Source organism: Aricia agestis, chromosome 8 (genome assembly GCF_905147365.1).
Source record: "Aricia agestis chromosome 8, ilAriAges1.1, whole genome shotgun sequence".
Lineage (NCBI taxonomy): Eukaryota > Metazoa > Arthropoda > Insecta > Lepidoptera > Lycaenidae > Aricia > Aricia agestis.
The window spans coordinates 8,136,855-8,155,308 of NC_056413.1; the positions used below are offsets into that span (position 1 = coordinate 8,136,855).

The 18,454-nt window shown below is 38.0% G+C and overlaps 1 protein-coding gene across 2 annotated transcripts in view; it reads left to right on the forward strand.

The window, feature by feature from the left end:
* LOC121729811 (filamin-C) overlaps positions 1–18,454 on the forward strand; it is a 149,398-nt gene that overhangs the window by 39,426 nt on the left and 91,518 nt on the right. For both annotated transcript variants that reach the window (XM_042118440.1, XM_042118441.1), the window contains 7 exons: positions 946–1,087; positions 2,392–2,555; positions 4,254–4,429; positions 13,170–13,282; positions 13,733–13,914; positions 15,029–15,271; positions 18,075–18,204. In XM_042118440.1, coding sequence (XP_041974374.1) covers positions 946–1,087; positions 2,392–2,555; positions 4,254–4,429; positions 13,170–13,282; positions 13,733–13,914; positions 15,029–15,271; positions 18,075–18,204 — 1,150 coding nt within the window. The remainder of the gene's footprint in view (positions 1–945; positions 1,088–2,391; positions 2,556–4,253; positions 4,430–13,169; positions 13,283–13,732; positions 13,915–15,028; positions 15,272–18,074; positions 18,205–18,454) is intronic.

Consider the following 18,454-nt stretch of genomic DNA (forward strand, 5'->3'; position numbering starts at 1 on the left):
AAAAGTTCTGTTCGGTACCTTCAGATCCAGGGTATAACCTGATGCGAAGTTTTACTTTTTGGTAGCATTTACCACGAACGCTTCAGAAAAAATCGAAATCACTATATGTTTCCATACAAATTTCAAGGAGTCCCTTCGATTCCTCATAGATCCCATCATCAGATCACCATTTTTATGAACATGGTACGAAGTTATGGTTGAACATACAAAAAAAATAAAATACAGACGAACATATAACCTCCTCCTTTTTGAAAGTCGGTTAATAAAACTCAAAGATGACTGACTGACATGGTGATCTATCAACGCACAGCCCAAACCACTGGACCGATCGGACGGAAATTTGGCATGCAGGTAGATATTATGACGTAGGCATCCGCTAAGAAAGGATTTTGATCAATTCCGCCTCCAAGGGGTTAAAATAGGATGGAGGAGGAGGAATGGATGAAAATTTGTGTATAACAATAGTTACTTCTTAACGCGAGCGAAGCTGCGGGCAAAAGCTCGTTATAACTAAATTTTTGACGTATTTTGTCGCATTTGAACAGACCTGAATATTATCGTTGTTGTGTGTGTTTGGAGTTATCTTAGCTTTACAAGCAAATAAAGTAACTTAGTTTAGACTTTAGAGACAGGCAAGGTACCCATAGCGTTTACCCATCTAAATAGATGGATAAACGTCTGTATTAAGCGTTCGAAATACCTACCTTGCGTTCAATGGCAGCGTTCTTTCTGGTTAAGCAACAAGCATAATATAAAAACAGTGTTAATTCTCAAATATTTTTTCAAATGTATAAGGGCCTGTCACCACTTTCTAATAAGTGGCGGATAGGCCATCCATATCTGACAGATAGAGTATGGAGTGTCTGTCAGATAAGTTGTGGATAGCCTATCCGGCACGTATCAGTAAGTGGTGAAACAGCCCGTAAGTAATCTAATGTTGTCTAGACGGACTGGAACGACGGCCGCGTCGGAAACGAGTTGGTGCGGTCGCTGGGCGGACCCGCGCCGCCGCCAAGCCGCCTGCGCCGCGACCCCGCCAGGTGGGAGGAGAACAACCAGATGGCGATAGACGCTGGGAAGAAGTTGGGTGAGTGTCCTGGACTATAAAAGAGAAGGAACCAGACGACCGCTTGGTAGAAATTAGGTGTATTTGAGTTTTGGACTATAAAAAAAAGGAGAGGAACCAGATGGCCTTGGATGCTGGGAAGAAGTTGTGTAAGTATCTTGGACTGTAAAAGATGAGGAACCAGGTGGCTGCTTGGTAGAAATTAGGTGAGTCTGGGTCTTGGACTAGAAAAATATAAAGCAGAAAAGAGATTGCGCTGGACGCTGGGATGAATTTAGCTGAGTTGCGATCTTGGAAGAAGACAGTTGTAGACTATTAAACAATAAGCAAGTGCAAAGGAGGTTGTGTGTTTTAGAACCAACAAATCTGAATGGTGAAATACATTATGTTAACTAACATCTGACTGAGGTCTGGCACGAAAAGAGTCAGATAGCTACAGTGCTTCGCCTGTTGGCAGATGAAAAGTGTCATAAATTCCTCTTACAAAACGAACCCGACTCACTCGAGTCCACAGTGGACGCTTCGACCTTCGTGTATGTCGGACTGACACGAATATTCCGATCTTGTTATGTACTTAACATTATCCAAATGCACATCACGCATTATTTACATTATAATTCGTGCAAAACAGGAAATTGTAATAATGATTTGTGTAAACCATGTAAACGAGGCATTACATTAAAATTCACGAGTGACGTCACAATTACGTCATCAAATCGGCTTTTGTACTCATCAGTGTGTGATAGTAATTCCCTGATAATTCTGTATTCCGCGTGGCGACCGGATGTTTGCCTATTAGAAACTAATGTCTATTCAATTTGTTCTTGTATTGCGGTGTTTAATATCTTATTGTCAATTTATCAATTGTATATTACTTAGCGTGTATATGGTTTCTTGTGGCTATAAATTACCTTCAATATTCGATACATACTGCTATGTACTGTTAAGGGGAACACTGCTGCAGTACGTTGCGGCCGTCGCCGCAACGCAGTTGGGCAAATGCATTTCGTCTCAATTCATGTCCTGTCTATCTTTTTCTCAAAATATCGCATCTGACGAAGTAAACATCGATGTGGCATGTTTAGGGTGATCCAATCCAAACGGGTGGACCGATATTGGTCATTTTTTTGGTTTGAAAGCTGATATAATTGAAAGCGTTCTGATTGAAAATGATGAACTATCGTTCATCATCATTGACCCTCTGTGCTTGAAAATTTGCGTTTATCTATTTTATGAACTGATTCAGCAACTGATCGGTTCAATGATTTGATCGGTACAATATAGTTAGTGTATTCTGATTCCTAAATTTAACATTATCTTCCCAGGTGTCCAACCAGTCCTGTCGGCGAAGGACATGTCTCAGTCTGACGTGGAGCACCTGGGTGTGATGGCGTGGGCGTCCCAGTTCCGCAACGTGCCGCCGCGCCCCCCCGTACACGATATGCTGAGAGTCGCATTAGACTCCACCTCGGGAAGAGTCGGGGAACCGGTAAGAGAAAAAAGGCTCGATAAATACTTTAGTAGCTTGGAACCCAGGTGGCCAGCCAGTGCTCTCGGCGAAGGACATGTCTCATTCTGATATATAATTAAGTTCTTTCCTTTCCTTCTTTTCAATCATAATAATAAATGCTCTTTCCAGGGACTCAAAATACATAAATTCTTATACTAACTCTAATAAAAATTTGTTCAGTGACTGTAGTGTAATATTAGAGTTAGTAGGACAGACATACATATATTTCCACTCCTTTTTGGTATTCAAAATATAGAATCGATTAAATATTACTCTAATGTGCTTTTAAATGTACTCCTAACCTGTGTATAAATAACTTATAGTATCGTTATATTTTCATTATTCTAACTGAGTATCCCTAATTGAGAAATTTCTTATTGGATTTCAGTCGCAAATGCAGCGATAGAAATATAAATTTACTACGCCAAATTGTACAATCCCACAACGTCATCGTATACAAATTACGTACCTAAAAGCTTACCCGTATTTAATAAATACGCACGTAAATCATAATAAGTTAGTATTAACAATTCAAAGTGTAATGTTGTTTCGGAGCACCACATAGGGGCTCGATTCTAATTCCTCGAATGCCGCCTTGACTTCGGGCTGTTGGAGGTGCGATATATTTTTGAATGAGCCATTCAAAATTAGAACAGGCAGTCAAACAACGTAAGAGGCAAGTCTGACAATTCAATGTGTTGTAAATAAAGTTAAGTTTTGAAAAAAAAAAGGAATATTTATTGAAAAATGGATATCAAGATACACTTTTTGAACGTAGAATCTACAATCATGCCTACCACCGGATCGCAACTGGCATGGTTCCTTTAAGACTGCATCACATTACATCACGTTGCAATGAGAACTAACCCTAAGATATCATAATATTATATACACGTGAGTAAGGCTGCTTGCTAACGAAACAATCGATGTAAGAGAATCGGGACCCTGTTCCCTACACACGCGGTGTATTAATTAACTGTATTTACGACGTATTTTTCCGCAATCGCAAACGAGCTTTGCTTTTTTATCTTGAGAAAAATGTTTATGATCAAAGATTTATCTTTTGATAAAGCCTCGGACACAAATGTAGATACGCAAACGTTTATTAAAAAGCGTTAGCTTAAATGGTTTTAACTAAATTACATGCGTTTATGTACCATTTGAAAAATATTGGCATAATTTAAAACTGTATTAGGTATTGAAATCATCAGCTGTGCAAAAATATGAATTAGACTGTAAAAGCACTCTCCTTATAAAGCTGATCGCACATTTGTCAGCACCGTACGCGCCGTACGCGTCGAACGCACACTAATTGCGGCGCGTAGGTAAGGTGCGGACGAATGTGCGTGGTTTTACATCATTTTAAACAACGAATTCTAAGGGCGTTCGCTGCGTTAAGCGTGCGTCCGGTGCGGCCACCCGTGAGGCGTGCTTGTTTCATGTCATCCCATAGAGCAGCGCTGCGTTGAGCGGGTCAGCCGACGCACGATTACTATGGCGAACGCACGGCGCGGGCGCCCACGACGGGCAGCCGCGCCGGGCACACGCTCAACGAACGCCGCCCGAAGCAAAGCGAACGCCCATAAATACTGCGCGTAGGACGCGTGCGTGCTGATAAATGTGTGATTACCTTAATATGTTATGATCCAAATTCGCATCACTCTATCCCTTTTTCAGACCTACATCAAGATAGAGAGTATATCGAATGAGATATCTATCTCGGACATCAAGGTGTCCATTGTCAACCCGTTGGAGCAGGAGTCCCGGCTGCGGTGCGACGCTAAGGGCGCCGGCGAGTTCGTGCCGGAGCACGCCGGCATGCACGAGATCGTCCTCACCGTTGATGATATCAGGTATGATTCAATCGTAGACAGGTCTATTATTGGCATTAGATTTTTGTTTGACGTAAGGCTGGCGTTCACTTGACATAATATACCTATAGAGATTGTTGGTATAAAAAACACGTGAAGGTGCAAATACATAAATAAATATTTAGATTTTAGATTGATATAGAATGTCTTAAGACTTTACAATGCCAATATAATGGGACTTTCTTTAGAATAAAAAGTTAGTGTGCAAATACACGCGTACGTATTTTATTATTATGACCTGATGAGTTTTCGTAGCGCTCCGTAGCACGGCGTAGCACCTTGTGTAGAGCGTCTACGCCGAATGTAATGAGTAAGTAATATAAACATTTGATACTGATCGTACAAAGCAATAAATATCTATTAGATATATAACTAAAACGCATTATATCCTTACTAATATCAAAAATGAAAAGGGTACATTATTTTACTTCACCCCCAAATCATTGAACTCATACCACGGAAAAATGTACGGTTTCCACGCGATAAATGAATTTTGGTGCAACGGAGATGCAGGCATTACCTAGTTCGAAATAATGCTATAAATTTTCTACGTATTATTATCATTTAACTATCAATAAACTAAACAGTAAAATCAGTAACATAATACATTTCAGCGATGTAGTAATTTCGATGAATATTTGATAATATATTTGAGTTCCAATCAACGTCACAATTGAATGAATCTGGATTCAATTCGGCTTAAGGTTAAGCTCGAGGTATCCTAATTTAGAATAGAGATAAAGGTATGTCGTAGCAATAATCGACTACGTTATTTATACCTCCAATACCTTTATTAATTCACTCAAAGTAAAAAAAAAAACTCATGTGCTTGACTATATACGCCGATAGGAAACTCACTCATAAAAAAGATGTTTTCTCTTAATAAGAAGTATAATAACAACACTCCATCTACTTTTTTACGTAAATGTAAACGATACTTCCAGTTAAGGGGCCGGGTGCCATCGAAATTCTAATTTTCTCTCATTCAAAAAAAATATTTTTTTTTGTGTTTAAATATTTTGTAGTACCTAGGTAATTACTATTTTAAGCTGAAAAATAACTCAAACATGTTAAATATTTTCGTATGGGAAAATGATTTTGGTATTACGTATGTATGAGAATTTCGATGGCACCCGGCCTCTTATGGTCTCGTTTTCAAAATATATGCAGTTTATAATTTATTTGACTGTACCATAAATAACATAAGATACCTCTACATAACTAAGTGGATGATAAACAACAAGCTATAAAGTTTTAAACCGGATAAGAGGAATTAGATTTGCTGGAGAGCATTACCAATTAGTTGCGGCAGCGTGATAAAGCGATAGCCTAACACCTGGGACCTTTTTTTACATGGGGAAATGCTTTACGCATCCCTGGCGGATTGGGGCCATCGGCCGTGGTATGTGGGACTCTCCGAGGAACAACCCACTAAAACCCCATGGTGCTCCACTCCTCGCTTAGGCAAAGTTATGGACACGATCAACCCACCGCAACTTTACCAATGGTTGTCTGTGCCAGACTCATCCAATCATGCAGGCTTTTCTAGGTCATCTCGCGAGGCGCGCCTAGAAAAGCCCACACGGGGGCCGCGATGTGCAGGAGCACCATGTGCATCACGGCTCTCTTTGGAACTCGGTGCAATGGAACACCTGGGACCTGGGCGTTATAATTTTGACGTATTCTGTTTGCCTGACGTATCGTAGCATCAAACGGCTAACCAATATCGATCAAATTTTTATTCGAATGCTGCCTACCATGCTGCTCATCATCCTCATCCATCATCCATACTAATCTAATAAACAAGAAAATGTATCTGTCAGCTACCTCTTTACTCTTATAAGCTGCCGAAATAATAATAATGATTAATAATGATTAATGAAAAATGATACATAATATTATGATTTAAAGACTAAAGTAATTACGATGATTCTGATATCTTGGAGGAAAACAAGCAAACAATTTTGTTTCTCTGTAAATGTTTAAAACAGAGTTGACGAAATATTTCACAGCTACGATGCTGTCAAAAGCTGTCAGGTAATTGGAAATATAGGTGACGAGACGACTGTGGTGACGAAGCCACAATTACGAGGCCAATCATCGATCCTGTGACCTAATTAGGGTTCTGGATTCCGCAGGGCTTAGGGCTCTCAGATGTAAATAAACTTAATGGAACACGAATATATTTCGCACGTTTCTTGAACGGTGAAAACTCAATCCGATTTGTAATATATAATTATTACCGTAGTATTTGTGAACAGTACTTTAGTACTTTAAAGGAGTGAGCACACTGAGACCGCCCGTGCCGGGGCTCAGCGTGCCGGGGCGCATTACAAAAATCCGCCTCCATACAATTTGTATGGAAGCGGATGCGCGTATCGCACACTGTGCCGGGGCGCATCGGCGCGGATTTTTGTTCAGCGGATTTCCGTCGGTTTAATTTATTTTTATCTTCATTAAACCAGAGTAGACAGAATTATATAAATTATGACTATAATAATAATTTGATAGGCATAATTTACATAATTTCATATTTACATAATAATTTTATAATACTTATAATTCACCTTGGTAACATTATGTCCCATTATAAGACGCACAGTGATGAATGGAGCCGCACTGCGTCGCTTACTACAATACTGTTTAATTCCACACGTTTGCTTCTTCTCGTATGTTATAGTTAAGTGATTACATCATTATCCTAATCATAATTTTTACGTACTTCTTCGTTAAGAACGAAACCAAAACCGGTACTTTTAATAAATAATAAATACTACGTAGGTATCTTATCCTATATCTTTAAACGAGCAATTCTTGAATCTCGGCATCGGCTCCAACGATTTTCATGAAATTTAGTATATAGGGGGTTTCGGGGGCGATAAATCGATCTAGCTAGGAATCATTTTTAGAAAATATCATTTTATTCGTGTTTTATCGAATACCGAGCTTTATTAAAAGGACTTTTAAGATATTTTGACAAGAGTTCGTTTATCTAATAATCTGTTATTTTCGTAAAGTCAAAACCTCAAACGATCACTAAAAATATTGAAAACATAAACTTAATTCAAAATAAATTAGAATCCGGGAATTATTGGTTTGAAACTTGTTTAATTTGAAATTAATAGGAAAACACTATAACGGTTAAATAACGAATTATCTTCGTGTCTCACAACAACATATATTAATTTACACAATTCTACATGTAAGGCAACATTACATAAATTTAACTAGGAATACAGTAAATTATACTCGCGCCAGTAATGTAGAGGAATTAGATATCAAATATTTGGCGCGTCTGTTTATTGAAATTATATTCGATGATGCACCGAGACACCGCATTCTGGTAGCTCTATTTAGATATAATTAAGGTCCACAAATAGATTTGAATACTGATTTCATTACTAAGAATTATTTCGTACAAGTAATAATAATGCACAATTAGAATAAAAAAACCGGCCAAGTGCGAGTTGGACTCGCCCATGAAGGGTTCCGCAGCAGCAATAAGGTTTATTTATACGTCATAAATAGTAAACCTTAATTTAAACATTTAATGCACAATTTAAATTTAATTCTGCATTATTGTGATTTATTACTGGCTATCTAGGAAAACTAAGATAAATAATATAATTTAGATTTAAAAATACGTGTGGCACTCGGGGACTGCCGCGGTAAAGTTATTGCATAGCATTTTTTATCAACTTATGCAATTACAATTCGCATACGTCTATTCGCACGCATACATTCCCTTCCCCTCGGACATCGAAAGTGATCGGACGTGCATTTTGTTAAAAGTTTCTAAAAATATAAGATTAATTTTGCACAAATTAAGCTTCACAATACTTGGACATGCTCGCGTTTCATGGAATACTACCTGCCCACACATATGCAACTCATGGTAAAACTTGTCTTGACCATGTTCTTATGAAAACTAAGTTAACAGCCAGTTGTCTTGTACTTACAACGTCTCTTACAGACCACTATAGTGTTAGATGTATTAAGCCGGCAAAGAAACTAAGCCGAATTAATTATGCAAATCTAGCTTTTGACTTTACGAAATTTGATTTTAGTCCATTGTATGCCATCAAAGACGCGGACACAGCTGCTGACTATTTTTTAAATACTCTTAAATCGACTATAAAAGCTAATACCAAAGAAATTAAAATATCTACTCGGAACAGACTGATTAAGCCTTGGATTTCTTCTGGAATATTGAAATGTTTAAAAAATCGGGACAATCTATATAAAAAATTTAAAAAAGATCCTAATAATGATATTATAAATGCGACCTATAAGAGGTATAGAAACTTTTGTTCATCCTTAGTTAAAAAACTAAAACACAATTACGAAAAAACATAGCTGCAAAACGCGAACAACAATAATAAAAAAATTATAGAAAGCCATTAAAGATATTACGTATACAAAAAAAGCTCAGGATACACCACATGAACTTATAAATACTTCCAACCCTACAGAATCTATAAATGCTATCAATAATTATTTTGCAAACATAGGAAAGTCTTTAGCTGAAAAAATCACAAGGCCAGACGAGGATATGCTCACTAATTCCTTAAGATCATGCCCTAACTCTTTTGTTCTCTTGCCAACGGACGAAGAAGAGATCAAATCCTTGATTTGCAACCTTAAGAGTGACTGTGCTACTGGCTTGGATATGATATCTTCCGACATTCTTAAAGCGAATTCCAAATATTTAGTAAAACCTCTAACATATATATGTAATTTATCTCTATCAACTGGTATATTCCCACATGCTCTCAAAAAGTCTCGAATTTATCCTATCCACAAAAATGGAGATAGAGACCGTATCGATAACTACAGACCTATTTCCATTCTATCAGCCATATCTAAAATCCTAGAGCGAATAATTAATAAAAGATTAGTAAAATATTTAGAAGATAATAATCTACTTTCAAAAGCGCAATTTGGTTTTAGGTCTAAGAAATCTACCTCAAATGCAGTTCATGAATTGATTAGCTTTATTGTTAGTAACCTAGTAATAATAAATCAATAGCAATATTCTTGGACCTCGCAAAGGCCTTCGATACGGTCTCTATTCCGATATTATTAAGGAAATTGGAGTGCTTGGGAATTAGGGATATATAGTTAAGTCTCTTTAAAAGTTACTTATCCAAAAGAACACAGTGTGTAAAAATTGAGGACCTGAAAAGCGATGACCTGCTAATTTGTTTCGGAGTGCCCCAGGGTAGTATATTAGGCTCCACACTATTCCTGGTATATATTAATGACCTGTGTCAATTAACTATACCACATGCAAAAATTATAACCTTTGCCGATGACACAGTTTTACTTTTTAGCGGTAAAAATTGGACTGATGTTTACACGTATGCACAAAATGGTTTTAATATAGTAACAGAATGGCTACGATTAAATATCCTAACTTTAAACACAAGTAAAACTAAATACATTACGTTCTCGTTAAGAAATAAAAAAGGTAATAACGTGCATTACAATATAATATCTCATGAATGCTTCGAGTACAGCAACCGAGGCTGTGATTGTGAAAAAATTGAAAAAACCGACGAAATTAAATACCTAGGAATAATAATTGATAAAAATCTATCTTTCCGTGAACATATTAATTGTTTAGCAGCAAGAACACGCAAACTTATGAATATGATCAAAAACCTTCGTCACGTTGCCTCTAAGGAGCTTGTAAGATCTGTTTACCTTGCGCTGGTCCAATCACAGCTGAGCTACTGTTTTTCTGCTTGGGGAGGTGCTGCAAAAAACCATATGTTAAAACTTGAAAGAGCTCAGAGAGCAGTACTAAAAGTAGGCTTTTCCTTTTCCTTCTTCCACCCAACAAACGAGGTTTATAAAACAAGTAAAGTACTGACCGTTCGCCAGCTTTATGTCCTTCAGACTATACTTAAAAAAACACTGCATTCACACCTTCGATCCTAATATAACGGCAATACGGCGCAGAAAAGATAGAGTTTTTAACTTACCACAATGCAATACCTCATTCGCTCAACGCTTCTTCGATTACCAGGGTTGTTATTTATATAATAAAATCAATAAGTGTCTAAAAATTTACCCCTTGACAAAACACAAATGTAAGAAATAATTTGGAAATTTTTGTAGCCATTGACTCACTACAGACTAGTACGTACGTAGGTACGTTCCGTAGGACCGTATCTCTACTAGTAGAGATACGGTCCTACGGAAAACTTACTTCACTAACTTCCATTGCATCCATCCATGTTCAGACCCTCGCATTGATGTATGCACATCGCACATACTGACATACACAGGCACACACACACGCACACGCACACGCACACACAAACACACATACACACACACACGCGCGCGCACGCACAGACAGACAGACAGACACACACACACACATACATACATTCACATGCACGCAAGCACACACACACACTTATGTTTTAAAGGGCATTTATTATTGTACTGACTTAATTTACTTTTGTTGAAAACATATACTTTTAAAATATTTTATCTTCTCATAATGCTGTAACATGATTGTAAACTAGAATCTAACCTAAATAACTAAAATGTTCCTTGGGGTGAGGACCTGGTGATCTGTAATACAGGCATGACCTATAATGGACACCAGCTCCTTACAACTTCACCTGACTGTCAAAAATTCTGTTAATATTAGATACTACTTGAACTTGTATTGTGAGGAGAAAATAAAGATTATTATTATACAAACACCGTGCCGAAGTCTGGCAACGTTGCACCGACGGGTTGGAGTGGGGGTTGTTAGTTTATTTTCGTTACGGAATTTCTTGATTGACGAAAGCCCGCAATAAAAGCTATGTAATAGCTTAAAAAACATATCAAAAGAAGCTTTTCAAGACTTCACTACCCCACATACATAACTAACAATAATGCACAAAGGAGTTAATCTCTAGCGAACAGGGGCGATTTCTTTAAACGAAACTATCATCCCCTGTGCGGGACCCTTATCAACCGCTGACAAGGAGTATTCACATTACTTATAATTTAACGACGGTGGTCAACTACATGTGTTATGTCTGCTGGAATAGACGAGAAAACAGAATTAATGGGTTTGGTGAACAACAGTCAAAACAGTTAGGCACTAAACACTATTTACTACTAATTTATATTATTTCAGGTTGATTGATTAATATTCTAATTATATACTAATAATATAGTAACTAAAAAAAGACATGAGAGGATGAACCCGATAACTAAAATTTTATATTTCCCTTATTACTTGAGAAAACTTTGTGACTTACCTACTTCATCGTCTGGCTACATAAAATCCACATTTTTTAATAAAACAAAAATTTTCGGCCCTAAAGCCTCCATTTATTCACTGTTACTTACCTGCTTCATCCACGAACGTTTTCAAATGACAGATTCTTATTTCTTGTATACAGCACCAACAAAGAAAACAATGGGAAAAACTAAGAAAATTACGGTTTCCGCGAAATATTTTCATTGGCAACATCAATCACATAAGTTTCATCTATAATAATATAATAGTTCAATAAGAGATAGTTAAGTAAAGATTCATCAAACGTATGAATAGTGTAATGACTCTATATGAAAGAGATAACGTCACAATGTCGGTAGATGGAGGTCAGTAGTGTCCGGAGACGGGGGACCTACTGGGGAAAATAAAGTGATGTCAGAGTACCTATACAACATACATAGTGTAAAGATACTGTATAATAAAAACATCGACTTAAATTCAGCGACAGCGAGTGGTCATGGTTTTGTATGGGTAGTATTGTACAATCCAAGCTTTAAGGAGTGAGCACACTCAAACGGGCCGTGCCGGGGCTCAGCGTGCCGGGGCTCATCGCAAAAATCCGCCTCCATACAATTTGTATGGATGCGGAAATCCGCTGCGCCCCGACACAGTGTGCGATACGCGCATCCGCTTCCATACAAATTGTATGGAGGCGGATTTTTGCGATGAGCCCCGGCACGCTGAGCCCCGGCACGGCTCATCTCAGTGTGCTCACTCCTTTAAACGTCCCAAATCTAAATTAGTAAAATTTTCCCAGTCGGTGTTGTAAAACAAAAATATTATTATTGTGCTAGAACTGCCATCGGAGAGATGCAAAGATAACTATAATTTTAATAATAATCAATATTTGACATAAACCCTATCATTTTCTGCCAAACTCTTCATTATTTTACCGTAAGGGAGTGTAAGCACTTCAAATTTCACAGTGCGGACAGTCCCTTAAGTAGTCCTACCCCACGTCCATTAAAGCGACAACGCCTTGATAATTTGGCTGTAACGATATCGATTTTTCTCAGCAATGACTTAAAGCTCAGAAATTAAAGTTTATTGTCATTCGTCATGTCTTTAGCATATCACGATAGGTCACACAGAATAATCAATCAAAAAGACCTCTGTAAAATAGGGATTCCTACTTTGCCAACAGAGGAGAGTGATTTAAGCTTCCAAAATTTGTACATATATTGGTTCAAGCATACACTTTAATTTGCCCATAGCTTATATGAAATGTATTTATGGTTTTTAAATTACGCGTCAAAAACCATTTTGTCGCTTTCGCCCTTTACATTTTTTTGCTGTTCCATTGCTTGTTTTCTATTATAGGCCGGGCCGGCCTCTCATAGAAAACAAGCAATCTAAAACATATCCAACACGGTTTTTTACTTTAACGCGGCGTCACCTTAAGGTAATTAACACTCTTTTTTTATGTTTCAGGGTAGACGGCAGGTACTTCTTCCGAGTGCTGCCTCGTCTCGTGTCGGTGCCGCCGCCGGGCATGGCGCCCTGCGCCGCTGGCAGTCTAGTCGAAGTGCTAGTCAGTGCTACAGGTATAAAAATATCTGATAAAAGTTACGTTAGGCTCTGTAAGCCTACTACGAAACCGTTTTGAGACTCAAAGAATCGAACGAGAATGCCGCTTCCTATTCTAACAACGTTATTTCACGTTTGTTAGAGTAGGAGGCGGCATTTTCGTACGATTGTTTGAGTGTCAAAACGGTTTCGTGGTACGGCTCTTGGTTCAGAATCAGAGGCAAACATGGCAAACATGGTTACGAAACGTGCACTTAATCTCGTCTATCTTATCAAGGATACGTTATAATGATTAACAATCACACTAAACTGCGCACCGTCTTAAGCACGGGAACTGCTTAGTTTCTACTATATCTATATTACTAGCTCCTTTATAGAACGGGTGTTACATCACTTCTGTTACACGCGATTGACTTCTCTTTAATAATTTCAAATCATATTTATTATCATTGGGCATACATTACCAGGAGCACCGCGAAGACAGGACATCGACGTCACCGCGCACTCGCCGAGCGGGCGCGCGGTGCCGCTGCAGCCGCGACATCCGCCGCCCTCCGCGCCCGGCACCACCGCCTCCAGCGCCACCTTCCAGCCCGACGAGCCTGGAGTATGGACCATTGCGATTACTTACAAGGGCGAGCACATACAGGTGAGTGCAGATAAAGGGACTTACTGGTGGTGATCGCGACAGTACCTACTATCTAGGTACAGACGCGTTCTAAAGTTTTGATGGCGAACACGTACAAGTGAGTGCAGTTGCTAGGTACAATCGCGAATTGTGAAGTTGCGATCGATGTCAGCGAATGAACCACCGCGACCACATGATACAGTTTCGAGTTGCTTAGTACAGACGCGGACTGAGCGTTACAGTATACCTTCTCCAGCGACATTTTACAGGCGTGATCTGAGGTTTTAATCGATCCTGAGAATGGACCATTGCATACACGTACTGCAGGTGATAGCGGTGATACTAGGTATAGTCGCGTGCTGAGCGTCACCATACATGTTCCTACAAATATCATGTAGTATGAAGAATCATACTACATGTTGGTACAGTCACAAGCACTCGTTCACAATATGTCCCTATTGAGTGAGTGAAGATGCTCAATTAACTATGTTGATTAATATTTGAGCTATAGCTGTTACTTATATAGGTACAACTTAATATACAGTCTCAAACAATTCGTCAGCGTATAATGGGCGAAGATGTTAAGATTATGCTGATTGATAGAGATTTCGCTTCAATATCTACACAAATCCCAGATGCCGTGTTGATTGTTAATTACATATTACAATACAGATAACATATCAATTTACTGATTGTCATCAAGACTATTGTAAGCGATATATCAATCTACACTGCCGTTTGCCATACCCTTATCAGGTTAATGAACTAGTCGTGTTATATGTTTAAGGGTCGATTTTTCAATCGTCAGATAAATTTTACCTAAAGAATAAAACTTTTATATATTTTTTTATACAAAATCTGTCAAGACACCAAATTTATTCCATTGAATTATCTGACTATAATAATAAAATATACCCCTAATCGATTTAGCTCATCTTCTAAAACAGAAAGGCATAAGCAAAAGGAAGGAAAAAATAAATCCAATAAATACTATAGGCTTGTACTCAAATCTATTTACAATAACACCCTAAATCTTTTCCGCATACAGGTTGATCCGAAAACGAAAACAAAGCTCGCCCACACCGAAATATCTCTTACGTTTCAGTAACATCCCTTAAACCAATTTCAATTACAGGGTGGTCCTTTTACGTGCGAGGTGTTCGACCCGGCCGGCGTGCGGCTGAGCCCCGGGGCGCTGGAGGGGGCGGAGCCCCTCAAGCCCCATTCTTTTGAACTAGACACGAGTGGATGCGGCGTCAAAGGGGATTTGCAGCTAGACATCGTTCACGACAAGAGGAGTGTTATGTGTGCGCTGGAGAAGTTATCTGCCACCAAATATCGCGCCACATTCATGCCGAAAGCGGCGGGGAAACACAGGGTGAGTACGAGCTGTTATTAATGCTGCTGTCACTGATAAGATTACGCCTGAGATCGTTCTTGAGATTCTTGGGAAACTACTACTTAAGACTGATTCTTCAGTGTGGTCAAACCTTAACTTAAGTGCTACACGTTCATAGGCCCTTATAAATAGTCAGTATTTAAAATGAGACCCGGTCTCAAGACGCGGTTCGGCTCTGTGATTGGTCCAAATTTTGATAACCAACCAATAACTATACAAAATAACTGTGTCTTGAGACCGAGATGCATCTTGACTCTTGAGTACTGACTATTTATAATACCTCGATCGTGGAAATCGCAGACACAATAGCTTTTCAAAATTCACCAGGGTGACCACCACTAATCAATTCCCAAGCGGGATTGATTAGTTATAAGGTATAGAGATTGGTATCGAGTTTGAGTATAAGGGTGGTTTCTTACGGTCACTCTGTAGCACAAAGTAATTTCATTTTAATTAAATACCCATCTAAAATGTAAAATATTACAACATCCAAAATATTCTCTATTTAAAATGAAGCAAAAAAAATAACTGTAAGAATCTCATATCCTACTGCCAAATTTTGTGACAATTGCTTCCCATTTCCAGACATCGCTAAATTTTGGATTATATTTGACTTTGAGGTGGTCTGGCAGGTTCTTAAAATAATCATTTAGCTTTCTGCTTCTCTCTCTCTGCTTTCTATAGCTATTTTCGCCATCTATCACCAAAACTAACAAACAAAACGCTACTTTTGGGCGTGATCGACTGTATAATGTGACTGACACTACAAAAATATTTTTTAGAGTTTAGGTGTTATAAAAAAAGATGACAAATTTTTAATGCCGGTATCATTTGAGTAACGGTGTCTCGTAGGAAAGTTTCTAATTTTATTGATGTAAAAGTAATTTTACTGTAGTTAAAGACAAAAATATTCTTTTTTATGTGACCGACACTACAACTCGACACTGTGATCTTACAAGCCTATTATATCTTTTTAAAAATTAATTTTCCCGAATCTCAAAAGCTATATCGGTATTTAATTGTGTGAACAATCAGTGTGTAACAAAATATGACAAGAATTTAAAATAGATAACGTGAAAACTAAGTCAGAACTTCATCACACAAAACCACACTCAGCCGAGCTCACGACATCATCTCATAAATGGCAGCTTTGCTAGAAAAGTAATGCTTAGAAATTGTTGCTTCTATAAAATCTTAATAGTACCATAATGTTGTGACTATAATAAAGTATATTTAATACTAAAATCAGGTATTTATTTTCTTAGTTCATGGTAGACTTTTACATGGAACTGCCCTCTGTAATAGAAAATCGATTTTGAATTTGTACGGAATGAAATAGTTGTGTCAAATAGCGAACGTATGGGCGATGATATCTCAGGCTTCTCGGCGTTTTAAAAACATTACCCCTATCATGACACTATTACAGCACTGGCGATTCCATTGTATTTTGAAGACGATGATAATAATAATCGCTATATTTAGTATTTAAGGCTACATTTATAAGTTTGTCGATTCTAGTGGAATCGAATCGAATCGAACCGGTGGTAGGCATCTGTGTAGCCCCGACGTTCAGAGAATATTAGAAAAAATTTATTCTGAATAAAAAAATTTGAGTTTGAGTTTCAGTGTTGTAAATTAAGTTAATTTTTTAATGTGTCATTCAAAGAATATCGTATCGAATCGCCACGTCACATGACAAGTAATGAAACAATATTAAGGTATAAAATTTATTTATTATTATCAGAAACACCTATAATTATAAGCATAATAACGTTAAATTAGCCAATACCTTTTTAATTATAAGCATTAATAGGCGTTAAATTGATACAAACAGTGCATAAATATGAATTTAATTTTAAACATGGAACGGGGTAAATAGCCTATAAATTGTACCCAACCGGCCAATTACTTGTCAATTAAGTACGGAATACCCCAAGCTATTTTAGGGTTATAAAATTGATACGTTCAAACACATGCGTTTGGAATAATTCGATTTTCAAACAGATATGAGGATACAGTGTTATCAGAACGTTTTGATTCTCTGTTTATTACGCATTTAATGTGTCTGAAAGGGTCGGATACATAATAACGTTAATTATTTGCAGGGTTATGCGCTTAATTTGATATTGTTAATTTTGTATAATTATTATGGTTCCTTTACACAAGAGGCCTATCCAAAGACATGCATACTCTATATATAGTGTACGCTCGTCTTTGTTTGCTATGTCTGTCTTTATATTATTATTATTGACGCCTCCGTGGTCTAGTGGTACAGAGCGCGGCTCTTGACTCGGAGGTCGTGGGTTCGATTCCCGCGTTGGAAACATGTTATTTTCAAGTTTGGTTAGGAGAATGCAGGGTGATCACCTGATTGTCTGATAAGTAAGATGATCCATGCGTCGGATGGGCATGTAAAAAGTCGGTCCTGCGCCTGATCTCTCGCCGGTCGTGTCGGTCTGCCGTCCCACTGGGTTATGAGAGTAAAGGAATAGAGAGTGCTTTTGTGTACTGCGTACACACTTGGGCACTATAAAATTACTCCTGCGTAGCTGGCCTGGTTTCAATGAAACCGGCCACCGTCACCGAAACTGGTGTGGGAGCTATTTTTCTTTCTTTATATTATATATATAAATATTCTTAATGAAGCCGGTATATATTATAATTATTTTTTTTCTTTTAAAATCAAACATAATAATACTTGTTTAAAAACTGTTTTTTGTTTCGTTTCTACTTTTTGTTTAAACTAAGTTATTTATTTTTTATCTATCATAAAACATTTCAGCTATACATCTACTTCAACGGCTACGACGTTCAGGGCTCACCCCACATCTTTAAAGTGGGTTCCCGCTCCAGGAGGCCTCGGGATAGCACCAGCCCATCTTCCCCGGCGTACGCCAGGATATCTAGTCCAGGTGAGCCTTATTTTGTATACAAATAATAACTCTTTTGGAATTAGCAACTACGTGGATCAAATTACTGGGGGATGTTCGTGACTTCGACCGTTGGGCTGCGTATTCCAATTTTGAAAATCTCATTTAAAAATCGTTGCATCCTCTTGTCACGTTGCAATGTGACCTAACAAATTTCATGTAGAAGTTGTAGTGCAGTGGTATGTGGTGGACCAATGCCCGTTAGAAAAAAAAGCAGTTGGGAAATTCCATA